Genomic DNA, 26,831 nt, shown 5'->3' on the forward strand with positions numbered 1-26,831 from the left:
TTAGCCATAGAGAAACAAATCTACAGATGTGTAACTAATCCTAAGTAACTTCTTCAGCTCTTGCTCTATAACTGCTCCTATCAGTAACTTCTTCAGCTTCTGGGATAACAACAACAACAACCCAGTAAAATCCCACTAATAGGGTCTGGGGAGGGTAGTATGTACGCAGACCTTACCCCTACCCCGATGGAGTACAGAGGTTATTTCCGAAAGATCCTCGGCTCAAAAAAACAAAAAGACAAGGACAAAAAGGAGACAATATTAGTATTACAACAGCAATCATAGAAAAAATAGGAACACTATGAAATCCAGAAGAAAAATGCAAAGCAAAGGGAGACAATATTAATATCACCACAACAATCATAAGAAAAATAGGAACACCATGAAATCTAGAAGAAAGATGCAAAGCAAAAGCGATAGCTAGTAAATAGGACCTGCACTGAAAAGCGAAATAGTAAGACACAACATTGCCACTAGCTATCTTAGACAAAAACCCCACATGGCTAGTCCCATAATGGTACGAAGTAAGGCATGACGCAACTACCTCCTAATGCTTCACAACATTCAGAAACATTCAGCTTCTGGGAATGCTTCACAATTTTCATTGATACATTCAGAAACAGAATCCCACAGCTCCTCTCACCTATTATATGGAAGAATCGACCCGATATAGAATTCGCATTCCCTTACTTTATTGAGATCTATGATCAAGCAAAGGACTTGAATCCTTGCTGACATATCAACGGACTACCACAAATGCAGTTGCTTTGTTAACTCGGATTTCATACCGCAACCAAAAGAGAAATAAATTTTTTTTTTAAAATCTGCATGAATATGGTCGAGCATGGAATCCTCCAGCTGTCCATTCTGGCAAACTATCATAACAAACTCAAGGTCTCATAGCTTTTAAAGTTAAAGGAACTATTGGGTTCAAATGTGATTTAAAACTTACAAATTTGAATGAATAACGGGTAACGACTACTACCTTTTTCCCAAACTCAACTTACAGCATCTTTATACTTTAATTGGCTTCCTTCGTCAATGAGCTCTCTAAGGCACCATTGGAAAGTTTTGATGACGTTGTGAGTGCACTTGCTTTAATGAGCTCTCGGTTGCCAGTTTGGAAGTCTTGGATCTCTGCTTCTGTGATGATGTTATCTTCCTTGTGCACAAGATCTTTTTGCCCACTGCTCGTTTCGCAAACAACATCAGTAGCATCATTCATCTTATCTGGATTTGGAATATCCAGGGATTCAATGTCACTCTTTTGGGCATATCTTGCAGACCTAAAGGTAGAAAAGCTCAAAGTCAGTTCGGAAGCATTACTAAAGGGAAAAGTGTAAAACAACAAAAGACCAACCTTCTGGATGAAGAGACTCCAGGTTCCCTTTTTGTTGAGGAGGTTCTTTTTGCTTTCTTATTCGTCAATCTGCTCAAGTTCATCAACCAATAACCATACTCAAAAATATTAGTGGCATATCAAGGTGATATTAAAATACAATCTCTATCATAAATGTAGCAGGCAGAAATAAATACGATAGACAACAGACTATGTAGAGAACCAGGATATGTCCGGGGTTACAAGGAAAATTAGAAATCAATACTTACAGAACAGATGAAACATCATTGCTTTGAAGATCTGTCTCATGCTTCTGCACATATTGCATCCAAAAGGATCATATCACAAACATATGTAATGCCATTGATAATTTAAAAATATGTTAAGAGAGGACACAATATCAAATGGGAAAGGACCTCGTCAGCTTGATGGTCTTCAAGCGTCAATGAGCTCTCTAAGGCAACTTTGAAAGTCTCGGATCTCTGCTTCTGTGTGATGGTGCTATCTTCCATGTCCGCAAGATCTTTTTTCCCACTGCTCGTTACGCAACCAACATCAGTAGCATCATTCATCGTATCTGGAATAGGATTATCCAGGATTTCAATGTCACTCTTTTGGACATTTCTTTTAAACCTGAAGATAGAAAACCTACTTATCAAAACCCTCAGAACATTCAGTTCTGAAAGCAATACTGCAGGGAAAAGTGTATAACAACAAAAGAACAACCTTTTGGATGAAGAGATTCCAGGTTCCCTTTTTGTTGAGGAAGTTCTTTTTGCTTTCTGCTTCGTCGATCTGCTCAAGTTCATCAACCCAACCATATCATGTCACAACAATAGTAGTGGCATATTAAGGTGATAATAAATACAATCTCCATAAATGTAGTAGACAGAAGTAAACATCACAGATGACAGTCAAGAATATGTAGAGAACTAGGATATGTCCGAGGTTACAAGGAAATTAAGAAATCAATACTTACGGAACAGATGAAACATTGTTGCTTGGAATATCTGTTTCATGCTTCTGCACATATTGCATCCAAAAGAATCGTATCACAAACATATATAATGCCATTGATAATATAAAAATATGTTAAGAGATAACACAGTATCAGATGGGAAAGGACCTTGTCAGATGGATGGTCTTCAAGCGTCAATGAGCTCTCTAAGGCAACTTTGAAAGTCTCGGATCTCTGCTTCTGCGTGATAGTGTTATCTTCTATGTACGCAAGATCTTTTTGCCCACTGCTCGTTACGCAACCAACATCAGTAACATCATTCATCTTATCTGGAATTGGATTATCCAGGGTTTCGATGTCACTCTTTTGGACATTTCTTCTAAACCTGAAGATGGAAAACCTACTTATCAAAAACCTCAGAACATTAGAAAGCAATACTGCAGCGAAAAGTGTATAACAACAAAAGACAACCTTTTGGCTGAAGACATTCCAGGCTCCCTTTTTGTTAAGGAAGTTCTTTTTGCTTTCTGCTTCGTCGATCTGCTCAAGTTCATCAACCTAACAATATCATGTCACAATAATAGTAGTAGCATATTAAGGTGATAATAAATAGAATCTCTATCATAAATGTAGTAGACAGAAGTAAACACGACAGATGACAGTCAAGACTATGTAGAGAACTAAAATATGTCCGAGGTTACAAGGAAATTCAGAAATCAATACTTACGGAACAGATGAAACATCGTTGCTTTGAATATCTGTTTCATGCTTCTGCACATATTGCATCCAAAAAATTCATACCATAAACATATGTAATGCCATTTATAATTAAACAATATGTTACGAGACAGAGTATCAGATGGGAAAGGACCTTGTCAGATGGATGGTCTTCAAGCATCAATGCGCTCTCTAAGGCAAGTATCAGAGTCTCGGATCTCTGCTTCTGTGTGATCGTGTTATCTTCCATGTCCACAAGATCTTTTTTCCCACTGCTTGTTTCGCAACCAACATTAGTAGCATCATTCATCTTATCTGAAATTGGAGTAACCGGGGATTCAGTGTCTCTCTTTTGGGCATTTCTTTTTGACCTGAAGATAGAGAACCTACTTGTCAAACCCTCGGAACAGTCAGTTCGGATAGCAATACTACAGGAAAAAGTGTACAACAACAAAATAACAACCTTTTGGATGAAGAGACTAAGGCTTCCCTTTTTGTTGAGGAGGTTCTTTTTACTTTCTTCTTCATGGATCTGCTCAAGTTCATCAACGGATAACCATATCATATCCCAATAATAATACTGCCGTATCAAGGTGATGTGAAATACAATCTCTAACATAAAAGTAGTAGGTAGGAGTAAACACAACAGTCAAGACTGTGTATAGGATACATCCAAGGAACAAAGAAAATTTAGAAATCAATACTTACGGAACAGATGAAACAGCATTGCATTGAAGATTTGTCTCATGCTTCTGTAAATAGTGCTTCCAAAAAGAATCATATCACAAAGAGATGTAATGCCAATAATAACTTGAAAATATGTTAAGATAACACAGTATAAAATAGGGGAAGCACCTTGTCAGATGGATTGTCTTCAAGCATCTCCCACTGTTCCTTGCTCAGATTCAAGGTTTCCACTTCACCATCATAATATAAGATCTCAAGAGGAAAACAAGCAAATAGCATCAGTCAACTAAAAACTTCTAGATGGTTCAAGTTAGCTAAAAGCACTACACTCCCTGGATATATTTCCCTTTCGTGCAGGTAAAAGGTATGTATATTGCAGTGATTATATTTGGTTCGGTAAATAGTTCTGCCTCTACGTCACTCAGCAGGAAGGTGGAGTTAATTGGACTAGCAGATATTTTTAGGTAAATAGCGTTGCCTCAACATTACTGAGAAGGAAGAGGGAGTCAATTGGACTTGAAGATATTTTGGCAATGGTAGGAGAACAATAACAAATATAATATTTGGAGTTTGTCTCGAGTTAAATTGAGAAAAAAATAAATGATATCATGGATTCAAACAGACTACCGATTTATAACTTTTTAGACTTGGGGAGGGTGTATAGATTCTTGTCATCATTATTAAGTGCATATATCAGGACATCGCAAAATGATAAGTATAGAGTAATAAACTGGAAAGAGATGAATTCAAAAACAGCAGACAGCTTAATAATAAGATGACTACCTTGTGTCTCTTTTTCACAGGATCAAACTCAGAAATTGCACCCTCATAGAACCTGCAAAGGGAATCTTAAGATCAGAAACTTTAGCTAGACTCTTTTTTCCATATTCAAGGCATGATAAAAGTCAATTTGGTAGAAGGAATTGAAGATGTGCTCTGATACTCTACACGTCAAAATGCCAAGTGAACGATTAACTAAACTGTTTGCTTTCTATCATTGACTTGGTCATCATGTGCAATATGTCATTACTAAATGTTCCGAGTGAATTTACAGATTAAATTGATAATCTTTTTTTTCGTTGATAAGTTAGAAAAAAGACACTGGAAATTGGTATTTTTCAACCTAAGAAATTATCCAATGGTTCAAAAGAAACTTCTTCATATTCATGGAAATGGTGTTCCTTGCTGCCCGTTGGAGTGACCTTCTGAGGCATCTATGATCTACCTCCTTCAGTACTCCCATGGCTGCATTCTCTTCTGTTTTTGTTTCTGAATAACCAACATCCCCTTTTAAGTGTGTTGGTCCTAGCAATTCATCAATTGTCTGTTTTTTTTTTCAACTCAGTAATCAAAACCTATCGCTCTGCAGATAAATGTTGGAACAGTTTTTCTTTTAGGTGGTCAAAGGGAGTATTTCTCTTTGCCCATCTATATTCCAGAAACAGGTCCACCTTTGTCTATCTGGTAATTATATTCACAATAATTGATATCAATCCAAGCTATATCAATCAAAAGATGAGACATGCTCAAAAATTAGTAACCCATACACCGGATACAACCAGCAACTATTGCTAGTAAGCCACAGCATTTCATGCTACCAAACACATCAAGAAATGATCTACATGTAAGGCTATACATATTTCTTTTGAAAGAATATTGCCTAGACAATTTTCCATTGACTCCAACTTTTTTCAAGCAACAGAAACCATAAAGACGATAAAATTGAAGAATGCTGTAGCAGTTAGACAAGATCTGGCAATGGGTTGATTTATAGATAGAACTTTGTTAGTTGATAGTTCTGAAGGTAAGTTGGCATTGCTGAAACTGTGAGTGGATGAGCATTTGGAAAGTATAATTACAAAATCTATTATAGAAATAAGATGAAAGTTTTGAAAGAAATTACGAGTCAGTTCACAGATCGGGGCAGAAGAACTTACATGGGTTTAATAATATAATCAGCCACATGAGATGGAGGATGGTGATGATTGAGATGGCTGATAATTTAAATTGAAGAATGAGAAAGAAAAAAATTTTAAAAAAAGAAGAAGAAGCTGATTTATGGTGGATACAAACATATGAATGCTTGAGAGTAATTAAATATTGACATCTTGCAGTCTCCCCTACTTTTTCCTTAGCCTAGCCAAAAAGACATCAAAGAAAAAAGACAGAAAAAGAACAAGAAGAAGAAGAAGACGACAACAGCTAATTAGCTTAACAAGCTACTCTCGAAATTCAGGAGCCATCAGCTGCTGATCATTGCAATCTATCTCCACAGAGATTGTCTGCAAGTATAAGGTCTGCTTATAGCATCAAGGAGTAAAGAACTAGAGAAAACCATTACAAAAGATGAACCATATGTGTATTTTTTAACACAAGTTACGAACACGCCTGTGATAGTACTAGAACAACACATGTTAAAATAAGGGAATTAAGCAAATTTTTGCCTGACGGCCTAGTAGGCAAGTCAACTTTATAGATAATAAACTTAACAGAAGGCAATCAAGTTGATTAAAAGTGCTGGGATGAGAGTGGATCTGTAATTAGTACCACAAATTCACAATAGTATGACAGTCCTGACACTATATTTTGCAGAACTTACACTTTGTCCAATGGCCACCAAACTCTTATTCTGATACCAACCATTTCTTCTCCATAATTTTTGGTGATTTGACGCCTTTTAGAATCCTGAATGAAACAATTAGGAACCATAAGCTCTTCAGACATGAAAACATTCTAGAACAACAGACAAAATGAAAGCAGTAGGGCCCTAAACCAAAACTACTTTCAGTCCTTTAAAATATATTGAAAAGAGGTAAGAATAGTATTTGCTCCGACTTCAAGGAGGGTATAGCAGCTTATAACTTATTTTTACTATGATTGGATTCTTTTGACAAAGCAAAGAAGTCACAGATTTTGGCAACAAGCCGCTACATTTCAACAATACTACGTGAATACAAACAAAATCTGCAAATATTGCAGATATGGACGTTACATAAACAAGGGATACAGTTTAGCTCAAAACATGGTATATTAGTACCTCATCCTTCCCCATGGCAAGCTTCTTCTGGCGCTTAGTTTTGGCAAGTTTGCTTGAGAGATTTTCATCCCCAAACGATAGTTTAATTGCCTGTAAAACCCACAAGAGTGAAGGAAAAAGGGAAAAAAAAGGAAAGTGGTTGTCACATTTGTGCTTGAAAAAAACTATAAGCACAGATCAAGAGATAGCTTCTTCCAAGAAGTTTTCCTTTCAACCTCATCTCCTGTTTCTTCTATATCATGAATTTCAATGGTAGCTCTGTCATTCTTCTGTTTCTTTTCATCAACTTGTTGCACTGATGGCTCCTCAGCATCAGTAAGGTTTCCTTCTCCTTTTACAATGTTAAGAGCAGAAGTGGTGTCCACATCACCTTTTGGAACGGACTCACTCTTCTTTGAGTTCTGACGTGGTTTTCTTTTGCTACATGCTGTGCCCTTATGTTCATCCCCAAATTTGAGAACTGAATGCAGAGAGCCATTTCTCTTATCTTGAGATTGCAACACATCTCCTTCTGGAACCAACACACCCAGATGAGCCTCCTTATTTGCCATGCTCTCTTTCTTCTTAGCCCTAACCCGGCAACCATGACTACCATTGCCAATGCCAGTATTCTTTTGCTGCTCCATCTGACTGTGATGCTGTAATGTTTTCGAAGAGGTACCATTAATATTTAAAAGAGTCTCATATAACAGCAGCAGATGGACCAACTTTTACAGGATACACAGCATCAGTCACATTATCATTTTCCGTATGATCATAAAACTAATATAAGCAAAAAGGAAAGTAATCCAATAGCTTTTTTTTTCTTATAAGGAGCGTTTTCTTAATCAGTAGTAATTCAATAGCATATTTTGATAATTAAAAGTAGTAAATACATATTTATCAAGCACTATAGAAGCATTGGGTTTAGTCTCATTGACATTTTCATACTGTTTTGGACATATTGCATCGCATGAGGTCATTTTCTTGAAAGTGCTGGCGTTACAGTTAAACCAGCATATTTATAATGTTACTTGAGCATGCTTATTGCAAGGTTGGCTCTTACTGTTCAACTCATAGCACCGCATCCTTACAATAAGGATAATTATCAAGAATCCACATATGGACAAATATTTCTCTAAAAGACCCTGCTTATTAACTGTGTTGGGATAATGAGATAAGAGATATTTGATGCCTTGAGGGCATACAACATGATTAAACTTGCCAACTTCTAAGAGAAAAAAGCTGTTTTTTTAGTGTGACGGAGGTATCTAACTTATTAATATAAAATGTGCCCGACACTTTGAGACAAAAAGAACTATCCTTATAACAGCTCACGTCTCAAAATGCAGCTCAAGAGGTCAATATTAGAGTTTCATTATTTGAAGAAAAAAAACCATATTCTCTATGACAGTTTGAAATATCTCATGATTTGAGAGACAGATGGATTGCACATCTGGAGAAACTGTTTATTTCAGTGAGCTACATGTAGAAGTGTTATAAACATCTCAAAATCAGATCATTAGAAAAGCCAGTCAGTCAAGAGGCAGTGTGTTTATTACTAGTTGTATATCCTTCCTTAGGTATATTTATCCTCCGCTATTGCAAAAAGCTAAAAGACAAAAAAATGTATGTTTTGTCGAAAAGACGAAAACAGTGAATGTCTTTGTCACATCCTCCTTGGTGATTTTTATATCTTTCTAATGCAACATACTACAGTCAGACCTCTTTATAACAGCATCCATATATAACAACACTTCACTATAAAAGCCAAGCTTTTCCGGAACCAATTTTTATGTTATGTTATAATATATGTTCTCTATAACATCCAGCACTTCGCTATAACATCCAAAAATCTTCGGACAACCGAGGTTGTTGTAGAGAGGTTTGACTGTACATCAATTCCAAGTCAGCATCTTGCTACCATCGACTGTGCAATTTGTCGGTGGCAACCTTGTTATGCAATTAGAGAGTACCAGGTTTTAGGAAAAAAATTCTAAATTTCACCTTATAATTTGGTTCTAAGGTGTTATGAACTAAGCCACATGGTTGGTATCAAGGGGCAAAGCGACAGGAGACGAGGCAAGAAAGAAGACAGAGCGACTTTTATAGAAAGAGTACTAAGGATCAACACTCTTATCTATCATCATAACAGGAAAATAATCTTTTTTTTTCTTTTGAAATGGTAAGGACATAACAGGCAACTAGTCATATCTATCATCATATCAGCTAGAATAGTCTGAAACATACTCTTTTGCAGCAGCTGGAGAAGAGTCATAATACGCGTGCCGTTTGTAAATAAAAATAAATGCATGAATATAAAGATGTGACACTGATGCTATAACTATTAAGCAAAAGGATCATATCATAATCGTTTCATTCAACAACTACAAGAAAAAGCAAAAAACAGTTGCATAAAAAGGATAGTCGTCAATAGGACGCACCATTTGTTCTCCCTCAGGCATTTCATTGCATATTGAGGCAACTATTTCAGCATAATCATCAAGATTCATGCTTCTTGACTTGAGGGCTTCTATAAGATATGGTCTAAGAGTGGAGGCACATTCTTTCAGGACTTCCTCTCCCAATTTTGACGAGATAGGTGAACAAATCTGTACAGTATAGAAGATAAAGAAAAGCGCTAAAGAAACATGACTAACAAAAGATTACTAGGATGAGGTTCATTGCCTTATTTTCCTTTCTGGCGCTATCAAGAAGGGGCTGAAGAAGCTCCATTGAGATTTCATCACTTTCTTCTATGAGCAGAGTCATGATTTCTTCCATGTTTGTGAATACAACATTAGGATGGTCGGGCCTTTAGAAAATTAAAGCATCAACCATAAGCATTTATCAGAGAAAACTTATACAAGATAACCTTATATTCATTTATATTCATTTGCTTGGGTAAAATGGCATGGTGCATGATGTCAAAGTCAAAAAATCACCAACATGGCTAAATGTGCTCAGAAGGTGTAGAAGAACTTAAGTATCACGAATAGCTGAGCGGACAGTTCAAAGTGTAAGTTATGAGGTCCACCACCTTTAGGCTAGTCAACACTGAAACAAACATCAAATGCTATTTGTGTTGTGCATAAATAGATAAGATAAATCATAACCACTTGAATTACATCGACGATCCTGCTGCTCGTTCTTGACAGACAAGCAGCCAACACTTCAGCGTCCCACCGCAATATCAATTAATCATCTGCACTTCAATCCCGAATTAGCTGGGGTCCACTATATAATCTTCTGCATCTGTTCCACTCTATTCAGGTGATTTCATTCCAATATTAAATAATTAGTTTTTTAAGGTATTTGATGTTTCTCTAACAGTAGATATGCTCAACATATCACTTATCCCTACAAGAACATACAAATTTGTAACCAGAGCAAAAACACTCTTGACAAACACTAACCAAATGTAAGCGTATAACTAAGCCTTAATCTCAGCTAGGTGATCACTTATATGTGTTGGGAATAAACCCCCTACAGAAATAATATTCACAGTAATAAAAGCGGAATAATAACGTAGCACCGAGATACGGTAATTAACAAGAATAAATGAGTGACAACGACATCAAGATTTTTATGTAAAAAACCCTTTTGAATAAGGGAAAAACCACGGCCCTGAGACGAGCAACTGATATCACTATAGCAAGGAATTTAACACTTTGTAGGTCCGAGTAAAATACTCCAAAGACCACTACAACACTCAAAAGAAATAACCCTCTTTTGATATTCCCACCTCACTACAATATCGCTCACTCTCTATTTTTCTCACAGACTATTTTCTTATACCTTGTCTGTGAAACCTCACTCTTTCTTTCTCTCTCTGTTGGTGTGTAGAAATGAGAGCTGAAGCTCTCCTTTTATAGCCGAAGCCTCATTCTCTAAAGCCTACTATATTTGACAATTTGCACACACTTTTCCTTCTTTTTCTTCAATGTTGACAACTCAATAAAGTTGGCTACCAAACCAAATAAATTCAACAAAGTTCTAAGTAGTAAGCCCACCCCAAGATGAGTGGCTACGAAACCAAAAAAATTCTCAGCCAAATATTTTTCTTAGGCACATGCCTATTACTTTGGCTTTTGAATGAGATGGACCCCATCAACCTCCCCCTCCAGTCTCATTCATCTAGAGGAGGTAGCACTGTCTTCTAATTTGAGTGCATGCCGACAAGTTCTTTGCATAGCTCGAACTTGTCACTTGGTACCACCTTGGTCAACATATCATCAGGATTTTCACTCGTGTAAGTCTTTTTGACCTGTAAAGATTCGTTCTCCACCTGTTCACGAATCCAATGATATCTCACATCTATATGCTTTGTTCTTGCATGGTACATGGAGTTCTTGCTCAAGTCTATTGTACTTTGACTGTCACAATATATGACATACTCCTTTTGATGCAATTCCAGCTCTTGAAAAAACTGCTTGAGCCATAACATCTCATTGCCAGCTTCTGTAGCGGCAATGTACTCTGCTTCAGTTGTTGAAAGTGCAACACACTTCTGCAATTTAGACTGCCATGATATAGCTCCCCCTCAAAAAGTAAATAGATATCCAGTAGTGGATTTTCTATTATCAGTATCACCGGCCACATCATCCATGTAGCCCTTCAAGATTAGATCAGATCCTCCAAAATACAAGCAATCTCCTACAGTACCTCTTAGGTACCTGAGTATCCACTTGACTGCTTCTCAATGTTCCTTTCTAGGATTTTCAAGTAATCTGCTAACTACACCAACTGCATGAGCAATATCAGGTCTGGTGCATACCATTGCATACATCAAACTTCTGACTGTTGAAGAATAAGGAACTCTAGCCATGTTCCCTTTCTCCTCCACTGTTGTAGGACACATCTTCTTGCTCAACTTCAGATGACCAGCAAGAGGTGTGCTGACTGGCTTAGCATTCTTCATATTGAAGTGTTCCAGTATACGATACTATACTATAATACTATATTATAGAATTGTGACCTAAATTTTTTAATTCAAATTTAAAGACAAAAATATTGTTAAGAGATATTCAAAGCAATGCGTTATAATATATATATCGAATATAGCTTATATATATACGATACTATATATAATACTATACTCCTCCACTTCCAACCAAGAGGTTGTGAGTTCGAGTCACCCCAAGAGCAAGGTGGGGAGTTCTTGGAGGGAAGGATGCCGAGGGTCATTTGGAAACAGCCTCTCTACCCCAGGATAGGGGTAAGGTCTGCGTACACTCTACCCTCCCCAGACCCCACTAAGTGGGATTATACTGGGTTGTTGTTGTTGTTATTGTTGTATATATAGCGTGAAAACAACCTTGTAAGGGGATCGGGTTTTTTTTCTTCGGCTTTGTCAACTAAGGACACTTGTTGTAACTCTTGCTTACAAAAACGATTAATATCATTATTGTTCGATCATTATTCTTGAGAAAGCCAAGAAATATAATATTAGCTAATTGATGATTTTGTAAGAAAAATGAAAAAATGATGGGGTATTTATAGTTGAAAATAGGAAAAAAGTGTAATTATAAAAAATTTGGGGTTAAAACAAAGTTGGGGGGTTAAATGGCTATTTACACGGCTATTTTGGCAGAGGAAACGGCTAGATTTTAAATGCCTAAATGGGCAGATTTATTTTTTTAAAATTATGGCCGTTGGGACCGTTTGGGACCGTTTAGGCCCGCTAGGACCAGTCCGGTCCCGGTCCCAAATGGTTCGGTCTCGCGGGCCTCAGGCTAAGGACCGGCCCACTTGCCAGGCCCACCTCCCCCGGTCCCGGTCTTAAACGGCTCAGCCCGTTTAGGCCCACTACCCACATGGGCCAAGGTCCTGGGCCGGTCCCGGTCCTGGACTGGCCCACTTGCCAACCTTATTGCACCCTTTATTATATTATATGAAATCATTTCTAATTATACAAATCTTGGATGATCCGCATTAGTCTGAATATCCACATTTCCACAACATTCTAATTTCTATCTTGACAATGTTGGACCATTGTTTTTCCGAAAAACGGATAGAGTTGAATTTGTACGTAGTTCTAAGGGTATGTGGTATAATTTGACACAAATCATAATAGTAAATAGAAATATCGAATATTGAGTGTAAAGGATAAAAATAAGCAAAGTTGAAAAGAGGATGATTTATGGATTATGCAAGATGAATCAATCTATGCAACTAAAAAAGGATAATTCTTCAATATGGGAGTGTATGATATCTGAATTATAATGTATGCCAAACTTGATTGCTTTACAGAAATATAGCCATTCGTCTTATAGTGGAGGGATCCTACTTTAGATATAATTAAAAATACATAGTGGGGAACCCATGATAAATCAGTTTTTCCTTAATTCCCGCTGAGATTCTCTCCCTTAGTGCGGTTGTAACGGCTCTTGTCTATGAGCTCGATCCTAACCGGGCTCGGTATCTGTCGGTTTCCAAGTTTAGAGCTCGATGTGGGTTCGAGCTCGATGTTGACTCGGGGCCCCGTATTGGGCCGGTATTGGTTGGCCTCTGGCCCTTTAGCTCGATTTCACCGCTTCTTATCATAGTTCGATTTGGACCTGAGATCGATAATGACTTCGAGCTCGGTATTTGACCTGTCCCTGAAACTCGAAGCTCGTTTGTGCCTTCTTCGGATCCCATCTCGATATTATGAAGACTTTCTTCGGTCCATTATGTTCCCATCCCGATAAGTCGTACGAAGGCCGAAATCAGTTTCGACAGTATACATATAGTCCCCTCGTTTCTCGGGAAGGATGTGGCGAGAAACGATATGATTTCCCAATGGCTCGATTGGATGTACACTGACGTTTGCATCGAGCCCGACCATGACGTACGTGATAATTGTCCCGTCGGTTCAGTTTACCAAGGCATTTAATGCGTGTCAGACGGTGGTCGGCTGCCGTTGATATTGAACCGCCATTGCTCAATCTATAAATAGCCTTTCATTTTACCATTTATCACTTTTACGTTTGCTATTCTTTTCTAACTTCTTTTCTTCTTTCTTACGTAGGCCGCAGCGGTTCATCGAGAAGCATGTTCCCGGTCTCGAGCTGAGCTGCGTCGGTACGAGGCCTACCTCCGACGGGTCACGGAGGAGAGGAACGCCCTTAGACTCCTCTTCTGGCAAAGGGAAGAAGAAATCAAGGACCTCCGATCTGAGTTGGCCAGGGCTCATCAAGACCAGACCGACCTGACCGAGCAGGTAATAATAATCTTAAAAACCCATGGGCTCGATCCTGGAACGGTGGCTAATATTTCGATCTCACAGCTACAGCAGAAGCTTGAGGTGATTGGGAAGCTTCGTGAGGAGGTCGATATGATAAGGGTCAAGTCCTTGGGATGGAAAGATGGTATGGACCGTCTTGCCGCAGAAAAAGAAACCGCTCGAGCCCAATTATCATCGGCCGAAAACCAACTTCAAGGTATGAAGGAGAAGAGCTCGATTCAAGCAAGAAAAATAGAGGAGCTCGAGGCTCGATTGGCCTCCGAACTTGCCAAGGCCAAATCTGACGCCGAAAAAGCAAAGGCCAATGCGGATGCATTCGTGGCCGTCTATCGGGCCGATGCTGAAGCTGCTCAGGTACAAACAAGAGAGGCAACCCGAGACCGCTAACACTCGAGCACATTGGGTTGTTGAACTTGCTAAATGCCGATCTCGGAGGGAGACCCTCGAGGAGATCCATGCTCGAGGTTTCGATCTCACCGAAGAGATAAAAATGGCTAAAGAGCTGAAGCCGATACTAAAGCCTTGGCTTCCGATGATGATGATGATGATGATGATGATGATGGTGGTGATGATGATGGGAGCAAGAGTGGGTCCGAGAGCGGGGAGGAGCCCGATGGAGAAGAGACCACCCCCGGAGATAACCAAGAAACTTAGCCCTTAGTTTCCATTTTGATTCTTTGTGTAGGGTCATGTTCGGACGTTGTAAACACTCTTGTATATATATATATATAGATCTTTTCTTTTCCCGACTTGCCTCTGTTTTATTCTCTGCCTTGTGAAGATTTTGTTTCATTCATGCCTTATGAAGGTTCTCATAAGGCTTTAGGCAATTTGATCGAATTCGGGCCTTGTAGCCTTTATAACCAAGCGATTGCTTGCTCAAACTCGAAATAAGATAGTCTGTAGGCTTAGTAGTCGAGTGAGTAATTTGAACTCGAAGTAATGTAGCCCGTAGGCTTAATGGCCGAGTGAGTGATTGCTCGAACTCGAAATAAGGTAGCCCGTAAAAATAGTCGAGTGAGTGATTCGAACTCGAATTAATGTAGCCCGTAGGCTTAATGGTCGAGTGAATGATTGCTCGAACACGAAATAAGGTAGTCCGTAGGCTTAATAATCGAGTGAGTGATTCGAACTCGAAATAATTTAGCCCGTAGGCTTAATGGTCGAGTGAGTGATTGCTCAAACTCGAAATAAGAGTAGCCCGTAGGCTTAGTAGTCGAGTGAGTGCTTGCTCGAACTCGAAGTGATGTAACCCATAGGCTTATTAGTCGAGTGAGTGATTCGAACTCGAAGTAATGTAGACCGTAGGCTTAATGGTCGAGTGAGTGATTGTTCGAACTCGAAGTAAGGTAACCCGTAGGCTTAATAGTCGAGTGAGCAATTCGAACTTGAAGTAATGTAGCCCGTAGGCTTAATGGTCGAGCAAGTGATTGCTCGAACTCGAAATAAGAGTAGCCCGTAGGCTTAATAGTCGAGTGAGTGATTCGAACTCGAAGTAATGTAGCCCGTAGGCTTAATGGTCGAGTGAATGATTGCTCGAACTCGAAATAAGAGTAGCCCGTAGGCTTAGTAGTCGAGTGAGTGCTTGCTCGAGCTCTAAGTAATGTAGCCCGTAGGCTTAATGGTCGAATGAGTGATTACACGAACTAGAAATAAGAGTAGCCCGTAGGCTTAGTAATCGAGTGACTACTTGCTCGAATTCGAAGTGATGTAGCCCGTAGGCTTATTAGTCGAGTGAGTGATTCGAACTCGAAGTGATGTAGCCCGTGGGCTTATTAGTCGAGTGAGTGATTCGAACTAGAAGTAATGTAGAACGTAGGCTGATTAGTCGAGTGAGTGATTTGCTCGAACTCGAAATAAGGTAGCATGTAGGCTTAATAGTCGAGTGAGTGATTCGAACTCGAAGTAATGTAGCCCGTAGGCTTAATGGTCGAGCGAGTGAATGCTCGAACTCGAAATAAGAGTAGCCCGAACGCTTAATGGTCGAGTAAGTGATTGCTCAAACTCGAAATAAGAGTAGCCCGTAGGCTTAGTAGTCGATTTAGTGCTTGCCCGAACTCGAAGTGATGTAGCCCGTAGGCTTATTAGTCGAGTGAGTGATTCTAACTCGAAGTAATAAAGCTCGTAGGCTTAATGGCCGAGTGAGTGATTGCTCGAACTCGAAGTAAGGTAGCATGTGGGCTTAATAGTCGAGTGAGTGATTCGAACTGGAAATAATGTAGCCCGTAGGCATATTAGTCGAGGGAGTGATTTGCTCCAACTCGAAATAAGGTAGCCCGTAGGCTTAATAATCGAGTGAGTGATTCGAATCGAAGTAATGTAGCCCGTAGGCTTAATGGTCGAGCGAGTGATTACTCGAACTCGAAATATGAGTAGCCCGTAGGCTTAATAGTAGAGTGAGTGATTCGAACTCGAAGTAATGTAACCCGTAGGCTTAATGGTCGAGTGAGTGATTGCTCGAACTCGAAATGAGGTAGTCCGTAGGCTTAATAGTCGAGTGAGTGATTCGAACTCGAAGTAATGTAGCCCGTAGGCTTAATGGTCGAGTGAGTGATTGCTCGAACTCGAAGTAAGGTAGCCCGTAGGCTTAATAGTCGAGTGACTGATGCGAACACGAAGTAATGTAGCCCGTAGGCTTAATGGTCGAGTAAGTGATTGCTCGAACTCGAAATAAGAGTAGCCCATAGGCTTACTGGTCGAGCGAGTGATTGCTCGAACTCGAAATAAGAGTAGCCCGTAGGTTTAATAGTCGAGTGAGTGATTCGAACTCGAAGTAATGTAGCCTGTAGGCTTAATGGTCGAGTGAATGATTACTCGAACTCGAAGTAAGGTAGCTCGTAGGCTTAATATTCGAGTGAGTGATTCGAACTCGAAGTAATGTAGCCCGTAGGCTTAATGGTCGAGTGAGTGATTGCTCGAACTCGAAATAAGAGTATCCCGTAGGCTTAATAGTCGAGTGAGTGATTCGAACTCGAAGTAATGTAGCCCGTAGGCTTAATGGTCGAGTGAATGATTGCCCGAACTCGAAATAAGAGTAGCACGAAGGCTTAGTAGTCGAGTGAGTGCTTGCTCGAACTCGAAGTAACGTAACCCTAGGCTTAATGGTCGAGTGAGTGATTGCTCGAATTCGAAATAAGAGTAGCATGTAGGCTTAGTAGTCGAATGAGTGCTTGCTCGAACTCGAAGTGATGTAGCCCATAGGCTTATTAGTCGAGTGAGTGATTCGAACTCGAAGTGATGTAGCCCGTACGCTTATTAGTCGAGTGAGTGATTCGAACTCGAAGTAATGTAGCTCGTAGGCTTATTAGTCGAGTGAGTGATTTGCTCGAACTCGAAGTAAGATAGCTCGTAGGCTTAATAGTCGAGTGAGTGATTCGAACTCGAAGTAATGTAGCCCTTAGGCTTAATGATCGAGCGAGTGATTGCGCAAATTCGAAATAAGAGTAGTCAGTAGGCTTGATGGTCAAGTGAGTGATTGCTCGAACTCGAAATAAGAGTAGCCGGTAGGCTTAGTAGACGAGTGAGTGCTTGCTCGAACTCGAAGTGATGTAGCCCGTAGGCTTATTATTGAGTGAGTGATTCGAACTCAAAGTAATGTAGCCCATAGGCTTATTAGTCGAGTGAGTGATTTGCTCGAACTCGAAGTAAGGTAGCCCGTAGGCTTAATAGTCGAGTGAGTGATTCGAATCGAAGTAATGTAGCCTGTAGGCTTAATGGTCGAGCGAGTGATTGCTCGAACTCGAAATAAGAGTAGCCCGTATGCTTAATAGTCGAGTGAGTGATTCGAACTCGAAATAATGTAGCTCGTAGGCTTAATAGTCGAGTGAGTGATTCGAACTCGAAGTAATGTAGCCCGTAAGCTTAATGGTCGAGTGAGTGATTGCTCGAACTCGAAGTAAGGTAGCCCGTAGGCTTAATAGTTGAGTGAGTGATTCGAACTCAAAGTAATGTAGCCCGTAGGCTTATTAGTCGAGTGAGTGATTTGCTCGAACTCGAAGTAAGGTAGCTCGTAGGCTTAATAGTCGAGTGAGTGATTCGAATCGAAGTAATGTAGCCTGTAAGCTTAATGGTCGAGCGAATGATTGCTCGAACTCGAAATAAGAGTAGCATGTATGCTTAATAGTCGAGTGAGTGATTCGAACTCGAAATAATGTAGCCCGTAGGCTTAATAGTCGAGTGAGTGATTGCTCGAACTCGAAATAAGGTAGTCCGTAGGCTTAATAGTCGAGTAGTGATTCGAACTCGAAGTAATGTAGCCCGTAGGCTTAATGGTCGAGTGAGTGATTGCTCGAACTCGAAGTAAGGTAGCCCGTAGGCTTAATAGTCGAGTGACTGATTCGAACTCGAAGTAATGTAGCTCGTAGGCTTAATGGTCGAGTGAGTGATTACTCGAACTCGAAATAAGAGTAGCCCGTAGGCTTAGTAGTTGAGTAAGTGCTTGCTCGAACTCGAAGTGATGTAGCCCGTAGGCTTATTAGTCGAGTGAGTGATTCGAACTCGAAGTGATGTAGCTCGTAGGCTTAATGGTTGAGTGAGTGATTGCTCGAACTCGAAGTAAGGTAGCCCGTAGGCTTAATAGTCGAGTGAGTGATTCGAACTCGAAGTAATGGCCCGTAGGCTTAATGGTCGGGCGAGTGATTGCTCAAACTCGAAATAAGAGTAGTCCATAGGCTTAATAGTCAAGTGAGTGATTCGAACTCGAAGTAATGTAGCCCGTAGGCTTAATGGTCGATTGAATGATTGCTCGAACTCAAAATAAGAGTAGCCCGTAGGCTTAGCAGTCGAGTGAGTGTTTGTTCGAACGCGAAGTAATGTAACCCATAGGCTTAATGGTCGAGTGAGTGATTGCTCGAACTCGAAATAAGAGTAGCCCGTATGCTTAGTCGTCGAGTAAGTGCTTGCTCGAACTCGAAGTGATGTAGCCCGTAGGCTTATTAGTCGAGTGAGTGATTCGAACTAGAAGTAATGTAGAACGTAGGCTTATTAGTCGAGTGAGTGATTTGCTCGAACTCGAAATAAGGTAGCCTGTAGGCTTAATAGTCGAGTGGGTGATTCGAACTCGAAGTAATGTAGTCCGTAGGCTTAATGGTCGAGCGAGTGAATGCTCGAACTCGAAATAAGAGTAGCCCGTAGGCTTAATGGTCAAGTGAGTAATTGCTCGAACTCGAAATAAGAGTAGCCCGTAGGCTTAGTAGTCCAGTGAGTGCTTGCTCGAACTCGAAGTGATGTAGCCCGTAGGCTTAATGGTCGAGTGAGTGATTGCTCGAACTTGAAATAAAAGTAGCCCATAGGCTTAATAGATAGCCCCGAGTGAGAATGGTTGCTCGAACTCGAGTCGGGGTAGCCCTTAGGCTTTATAGTCGAGTGAGTGTTGCTCGAACTCGTTGATTTTTCGGTTGGCAGTCCCCGATTTATGGGGTAATGGTCGGCCCTTAAGCCTGTTTGCATAATAGATCTCGAAATAGAGGAATTTTCCTTGGATATAAGATATCGGTAAAGAAGAAATTTTTCTTTGTAAGTCATTATACATGTGTTCATGTTTTGTGTCAGGGCTCGGGCCAACTACACGGGCATGGCTCGTTTGACCATTTGGCCCTTACAATTTTTCCTGTCGAGACCCTGTTGCCATGAAATAACGAAGTAACTTCCTCTGCACCGAACTTGATAATCATCGTTGATATGTTCAATGACAATGCCCCCCAGTATTCGAGGTGGATTGTAAGGAGGTCTCGGATACTGCTGAATTGTTCCAAGTTAGCACGATCAATGGTTGCCTCATTAAAAAACCTTGCCGAAAAACCCATTTGGGGAAAAAAAACCGGTCTAAGGGAAAAAGAGTACAATGCGTGCTTTCTGGCCTAAAGGCTTCGAGTTGAATAATCCATCCCTGTCTTTGGTCGAACGCCTGCAATGGTTAGTTTCGAAATATAATTGAACAGGGGAGGACCATACCTTAGCAGTAGTATCGTTTTAGGCGTGACATGTTCCAATTTGTGTGGTAGTTGATTGCCGTTTATTACACCGAATTTGTAGGATTTCCATTATACGGCCGGTATCGGTCTCTGATCGACCTCTGTTCTCGGTTGGTAGCCCTTTTAATAACGGACACAGAACCCAACTGGTCGTCTTCGACTCTTATTTTGGATTGATATCGATTATGCACATCGGCCTAAGTAATAGCTGGGTACTCGATTAGGTTATGCTTCAGCCGCCGTGAAGCCATCGAGCTTCGTTTGTTTAGACCTTGAGTCAAAGCTTGAACGGCCCAATCGTCCGTGACTGGTGGTAGATCCATTCGTTCCATTTGGAAACGAGATACGAATTCTCTTAGCATCTCGTTATCCTTTTGTCTTACCTTGAATAGGTCTGACTTCCTGGTCTCGACCTTTATGGCCCCAGCATGTGCTTTTACGAAAGAATTTGCAAGCATAGCAAAAGAATCGATAGAGTTAGACGGTAAATTATGATACCATATCATTGCTCCCTTTGTCAGGGTTTCACCGAATTTTTTCAATAATACAGATTCGAACTCGTCGTCCTCTAGATCGTTCCCTTTGATGGCACATGTGTAAGAGGTGACATGTTCGTTGGGATCGGTCGTTCCATTATATTTAGGAATCTCGGGCATGCGAAACTTCTTTGGGATCGGTTTAGGAGCCGCGCTCGGGGGGAAAGGCTTTTGTGTAAATTTTTTGGAATTTAAGCCCTTCAATATCGGTGGTGCCCCCGGGATCTGATCAACCCTGGAGTTATATGTTTCCACTTTTTTGTCGTTTGCCTCGATCCTCCTTTCTCATGATTCTATTCATTTGGTTAGTTCTTCGAACATCTTAGCTATTTCAGGATTACTCCCCGACTCTTGCTCATTTGACCTTACTATAGTTGGTTCTGTTCTGTGGGTGACTTCTCGGGGTGGACTGGGCTCCGGCCTGCTCAGTACCTGGGTTTGACTCTGCAACTGAGCTATCGCTACCTGTTGAGCTTGCAATATTTCGAAAATCATACACAAGCTGATTCCGTTTTCCTCAACGTTGTGGGTGTCTCGAGCTGCGGATCGAGTACCACCATGAATGCTATTTTCAGGTTCAGAACGTTGGTCAAGGGCCATATGCGAATTAACGTCTAATGGTATTTCGACTCGAGCTCCAATAGCGTCGACAAGTGGCCTTTCGGCCCTGGGCGTCAAGTTGTTGTTCTCACCCAGTGTTGTGAAGAGCGTGAAGCGAGAAAAAGCGACAATCCCCATTTCGCTTAAAGCGAGAAGCGAAGCGCTCGCTTTTTTGAAGTGAAGCAGAATTTTAAAAAATAAAATAAAATAAATATTGCATAGACAACACATGTAATTGTAATCAAATGTTCAATACTTCAATGTGAAAACTAAATAGTAGCATCAATTAAAGCACAAAATGGGCATCCTATTCTTCTACAAGATTGTCAAATTATTGTATTCCATTATCATTATTATATTGCTCGTCAACTTCTTCAACTTCTTCGCCATTAAAAGAACAACTACATAGCACATAAGAAAGACAATAAGAACTAACAATAAAGGATATAAAAATTAGAGGTAATATAAAAAAAACTGGGCAGAGGAGAAAAAGAAAAACTGGACAGTAAACTGGGCAATTTTTTCTTTCACTGTTTAAAAATTGGCATCGATTCTGAGAAAGAACCGAAGGTAAAAAAAAAATTTCGCCAGCATTTCGCTGCTTTTTGGACGTTTAAACAGTGAAAGAAAAAGAAAAAGAAAAGAAGAAGAAGAGAAGAAGGAGAAGAAAAATCAGAACATACCTGTTGTTTGAACTTGAAGTTGATGCTTTCAGTCGATGAAGAAGAAGAAGTCGACTAGTGTCTTTAAAACCCTAGTCTCATTGCATTTGTTAGTTTAATGAAAGACCAGACCTCGTTTTTAATAAAATAGGGCTGGGTCTGTTTTAAAACACAGAAGCGGTCGCTTCTTCGCATCGCATCGCATCGCTTTCCCGCTTCTCGCTTTTTAGTGGGAAGCGGTCGCTTTTCTACACCTGAGTCGCTTCAGCAGGGTGAAGCGTGCAGCTTCTCGCTTCGCTTCGCTTCTCGCTTAAAGCGAGGAAGCGGGCGCTTTTTTAAACACTGTTCTCACCTTGAAGGCCAGCTTCGTTGTCGGTAGGTAAGGCCATTTAATTGAGAGCTCATCGTTGCTAATCCGAAATCAAAGACACTTCCGAAAACAAGTGTAAAATGGTGTGTTTTTGCAGATTCGTATCAAATAATCACTATTATCCTTAGCCCCACGGTGGGCGCCAAACTGTTTACCCGAAAAACGGATAGAGTTGAATTTGTACGTAGTTCTAAGGGTATGTGGTATAACTTGACACAAATCGTAATAGTAAATAGAAATATCGAATATTGACTGTAAAGGATAAAAATAAGCAAAGTTGAAAAGAGGATGATTTATGGATTATGCAAGATGAATCAATCTATGCAACTAAAAAAGGATAATTCTTCAATATGGGAGTGTATGATATCTGAATTATAATGTATGCCAAACTTGATTGCTTTACAGAAATATAGCCATTCGTCTTATAGTGGAGGGATCCTACTTTAGATATAATTAAAAATACATAGTGGGGAACCCATGATAAATTAGATTTTTCTTAATTCCCGCCGAGATTCTCTCCCTTAGTGCGGTTGTAACGGCTCGTGTCTATGAGCTCGGTCCTGACCGGGATCGGTATCTGTCGGTTTCCAAGTTTAGAGCTCGATGTGGGTTCGAGCTCAATGTTGACTCGGGGCCCAGTATTGGGCCGGTATTAGTTGGCCTCTGGCCCTTAAGCTCGATTCCACCACTTCTCATCATAGTTCGATTTGGACCCGAGCTCGATAATGACTTCGAGCTCGGTATTTTACCTGTCCCTGAAACTCGAAGCTCGTTTGTGCCTTCTTCGGATCCCATCTCGATATTATGAAGACTTTCTTCGGTCCATTATGTTTCCATCTGGATCAGTCGTACGAAGGCCGAAATCAGTTTCGACCGTATACAACCATAGAGGCCTATCTCATGTAACATTGTTGGTTTTACACCTGTTCTATAAAACTCTCCTATCACATTGTTAGGTTATCACATAGCATTCCAAAAACTCCTCCATTATGTACTCTCATAATACTCCTCCATTTTATTCTTCTTATTTAATTTCTATGTGCTACATCTCCATCTATTATGCCATTCTTGCGGAAGATTGAGCCAAGATATTAGAAAATGTTTTCTTGTAAACAATACATTCCTCTCTAATCTCATTCACCTTCATTCTTCCTTTGGGGGCTAAATTTGTAGTGCAATATTTATCTTACTTTTGCTTATCCTAATAAATCAGTTCTCTCTAGAGTCAATTTTCATAGTTCTAAGTATAATCTCATTTTACCTACATTTCCCACTGTAAGATCCTAAAATTTCCACACTGATTTACTCCGAAGGAGGTTAAATTAATTGCTTGAAAGAATTAACTCACAACTCTATGTAACAGTCAAAACAGAGAAAAAGGTTAAGAAACTTGTTACCAAAAGTAATAAGTTACCTGATGATCCTGAGAAACAGCTGGAATATCTCTATAACTAAGGCATCACATTCAAGGTCCAGCAGCATCACACAGGCCTTGACATCTGCCACAGTTTCAAGAACATGCACAGCCTTATAATAATGGCGGGCTGAATGAGATAAATCTTCAAATGCCCTTACTATAAGTTGGAAAATTTCCTGAGATTTTTCGATACAAGCGTGTGAAAACAAAAAGGAAATGGATATAAAGTTTGAGCAAATGACATTAGCTAAACTAGTTAGTGGTTCTTTTTACACATATATAATATGTGTGTGTGTAAGGAAAAGAGAACAACAAAGTAGAATGTTATATCTTGGATACCTTCATTAGTCCATCATCATAAGGTTGCTGAGGGGCAGTTATTCTAGAAAGCTCACAGAGACAAGATACAACAGAGAATTTGACATCCACATCAGCATTCTTTAAAAGTTCACTTCCAACCATAGCTCTCATTACTGGTCGAAGTGCATCTTTCATTGAATCAGAAGGGGCTTGACCTACCTTTATCAATAGGGATTCCACTTTCTAAAAGACACAAGAGGAGAAAAGTAGTCAACTTGAAGCTGCCATAAATTACGGAAATACGAGCAAACAACTTCAAGAAATTACAAAGCCAGTTCATAAAGATTAAGTCACGAACATGGAGAAAATACTCTATGGTGGCATTCATGCTATTCATCTATTAAATAATGAGATTGTCCTATTCATTTAAATTCCAAAACCATTACACTAAACCTGTAATTGCCACTTCCATTCCTCCAATTCTGATTCAACACCATGTCATTTATTATAGGAAGAACAAAAGAATTCCATTTGAAGTCAAAACTAGGCACCAAATTTATCTAATTGACAAACAGCCATTCCCCACAAAAGTCTTACCGTTTTCAACATCAAACCAACCTAAAATGATAACACAGAAAAAGAGGAAATAAAACACAGATAAAGCTAGTAATTTGTATGTAAAGAACATGAAATAAATAGATAAAAATTGAAACTTTACATCGAGAAGATTGAGGAGCTCTTCAGTGGAAGGAGGAGGAATAATGAGCCTAATCCCACAATCTTTGAGCTCATCCTCAATTTCCTTTTGGGAAGAGTCCAAAGTAGAGGAAGCAGAAGCAGCCATTTCACAGCAGCATTTACTCTCACTCTCACTCTCAAAACCCAAACAAACTTATATCAATTGTCCAAAAAAATTACACTCTATAGAACAAAATGCAAGGTCAGACACAGCAAATGCTGATTATATAAGATGAGAGAGACAGGTGGGATTTTTGTTGGGAGTAAAATTGGGACCAAATTTAAAAAGAAAAAAATTGCTGACATGCAGAGCCTCTTTAAAGTGTAATCTCCAATAGATTCATTCACATTGAATGGGTTTATTGTCCAATTTTGGGGTTGAAATCCGTAACCTATTTTCTGCTTTTCTTGTGTGCTTAAGCTCTATGCTATATTTAGCATTGAATTCTACGTGACTAGGCAAAACTGCAAAGAGACGAAATTTGTGTGTGTCAACTATTCAAGAAAGGATCTTGAGACAAAGAAATAGAGCCGCATTATTGGACAGTTTTGCCCCTGGAAAATTGAACTTGAGAACTTAAGCATAGGTCTTTTAGCTGTCTAATATTGAGAAAGTACGTGCTGTCTAATATTGAGAAAGTATACTGTATTACTGTGTCCACTTTACTAGCGCGCTTATTAGCGGGCAAAGGTGATCTTTTTCGAAGCTCAAACTATTTTTTTATTTTTGTGTTTTGTCTCTTTTTATAAGATAACTGATTTTCGAGTATTAAATTATAAGTTCTATGCTTACAAAAGGGCTCACTTTAGACTGAGAATTTCAATTTTATAGTGATATTAACGTTTGTCGTATCTCTATCATTGATTCATTTCTCAATTTAAAAGTAGTTTTGTATATTTTGAAATGTCATGTATACATTTATTTCTAGAAGTTTTTTAACAATAGTGAAACGATGCAACATATCCCAAAGAGAATGTTTGTCAATATGAACATTTTTTACATGATTTGATTCTCATTATGTTCATTTTTAACAAATTAAATGGGATAACTTTTTATTATAGAAATTATCTTTCTTCTAACAATAAAATTATTCCAATAGAATTCAGAAATTATCTTTCTCCTGAAAAACAAATTCCAATAATTTGAGTAGACTATACAATTTAGTTTATCAATGTTGTTTCTTGTTTTATGTTTCCTTGTAATTTTTAATTTAATTAAATTAAATTAATTGACGTAGTTTATCCCGTCGGTTCACTTTTTTATAAATGATGATGCAATTGCATATTTTCATTTTATTTTCCTTTGTTGCAGTATGTTAGATTTATGATATAATGGCTCTCTTTGCCATCTATATATTCTACTAGTTGCTCATATACTTGTGACACCAAGTCTTGGAGGTTTAAGCTAGTTGACACTTTATTAAGATTAATAATTTCATTAATAATTTAAAAAAATCTTTTATACAAGCAATACACCTAAAAAGTGGAGAATCTACAACATAAATGATTATCCATGAACAACACTCAATTTTCTATACAAAGTTGGAACTTGATGACTAAACCAAAAAAGAAATTATGAATGAGACGATATTCCTCAAATATAAATAGTTGAATACATAACAATATAACATCCTCTCAACTAAGTGAATCTTCCTATCTCCATTTAATTTGCTGCATAGCATAGAAACTTCCTTTGCAAAACCACGTCAAATTCAATGCCAAATAGCATATGAGATTAAGCACACAACAAAAGCAGAGAAACCCTAAAAAATTTAAGGTTATGAACCTCAAGCCAAAATTAGCTTAAAAAACGCAATCAATGTGAATAAGTCGAGTGGAGATTACACTTTTGGAGAGACTTTGCATGTCAGCCATTCCCATTTGGTCTCAAAATTACCAGCAACATAAACTAGCTGCACTTGTCTCTCCTCTTATATAATCAGCATTGACTATGTCTTGCACTTCCTTTGTCAATCTTCTTGATGTAAAAATTTAATTTTTATTTATTTCATGTTCTCTACATACAAAGTATGTATCAGCTTTATCCGTATTTTATTTCCGCCTTTATTTGTTATCATTGTAGATTGATTTGATGTTGATAATACCAAAAAAAAAAAAAATAGATCAAATGTTTTTGTCAATTAAATATGGTGCTTAGTTTTCCTTGTGTTTATTAGGATGGTTTTTTAGTTCCAAATTGAAATATTGTGTTCTTATACCTATTCCATACATGGTACTGAATTAGAATTGGAGGAATGAAAGTGGTAGTTACAATTTTAGTATAATGATAT

At 39.0% G+C, this 26,831-nt stretch overlaps 1 protein-coding gene across 10 annotated transcripts; it reads right to left on the bottom strand.

Moving 5' to 3' along the window:
• Positions 1–421: 421 nt before the first annotated feature.
• LOC107805389 (sister chromatid cohesion protein PDS5 homolog D) lies at positions 422–25,037 on the bottom strand. Of its 10 annotated transcripts, none has more exons than XM_075251510.1 (22): positions 24,521–25,037; positions 23,842–24,045; positions 23,500–23,678; positions 9,406–9,532; positions 9,162–9,329; positions 6,954–7,376; positions 6,739–6,828; positions 6,301–6,386; positions 4,485–4,536; positions 3,870–3,953; positions 3,723–3,766; positions 3,478–3,546; positions 3,169–3,385; positions 3,025–3,068; positions 2,769–2,837; positions 2,466–2,682; positions 2,319–2,362; positions 2,066–2,134; positions 1,756–1,972; positions 1,609–1,652; positions 1,361–1,429; positions 422–1,286 (listed from the first exon to the last, which is right to left on the bottom strand). In XM_075251510.1, exons 1-22 carry the CDS (start codon positions 24,644–24,646, stop codon positions 1,022–1,024), a joined length of 2,907 nt encoding a protein of 968 aa, XP_075107611.1. In that variant the 5' UTR covers positions 24,647–25,037; the 3' UTR covers positions 422–1,021. The 10 variants fall into 10 exon arrangements, 9 of the variants coding, with proteins under 9 accessions (XP_075107611.1, XP_075107608.1, XP_075107607.1 ...); XM_075251507.1 differs by having other exon boundaries at positions 1,756–1,987; XM_075251506.1 differs by having other exon boundaries at positions 2,769–2,855.
• Positions 25,038–26,831: the final 1,794 nt, after the last annotated feature.

Source organism: Nicotiana tabacum, chromosome 4 (assembly GCF_000715075.1).
Source record: "Nicotiana tabacum cultivar K326 chromosome 4, ASM71507v2, whole genome shotgun sequence".
Lineage (NCBI taxonomy): Eukaryota > Viridiplantae > Streptophyta > Magnoliopsida > Solanales > Solanaceae > Nicotiana > Nicotiana tabacum.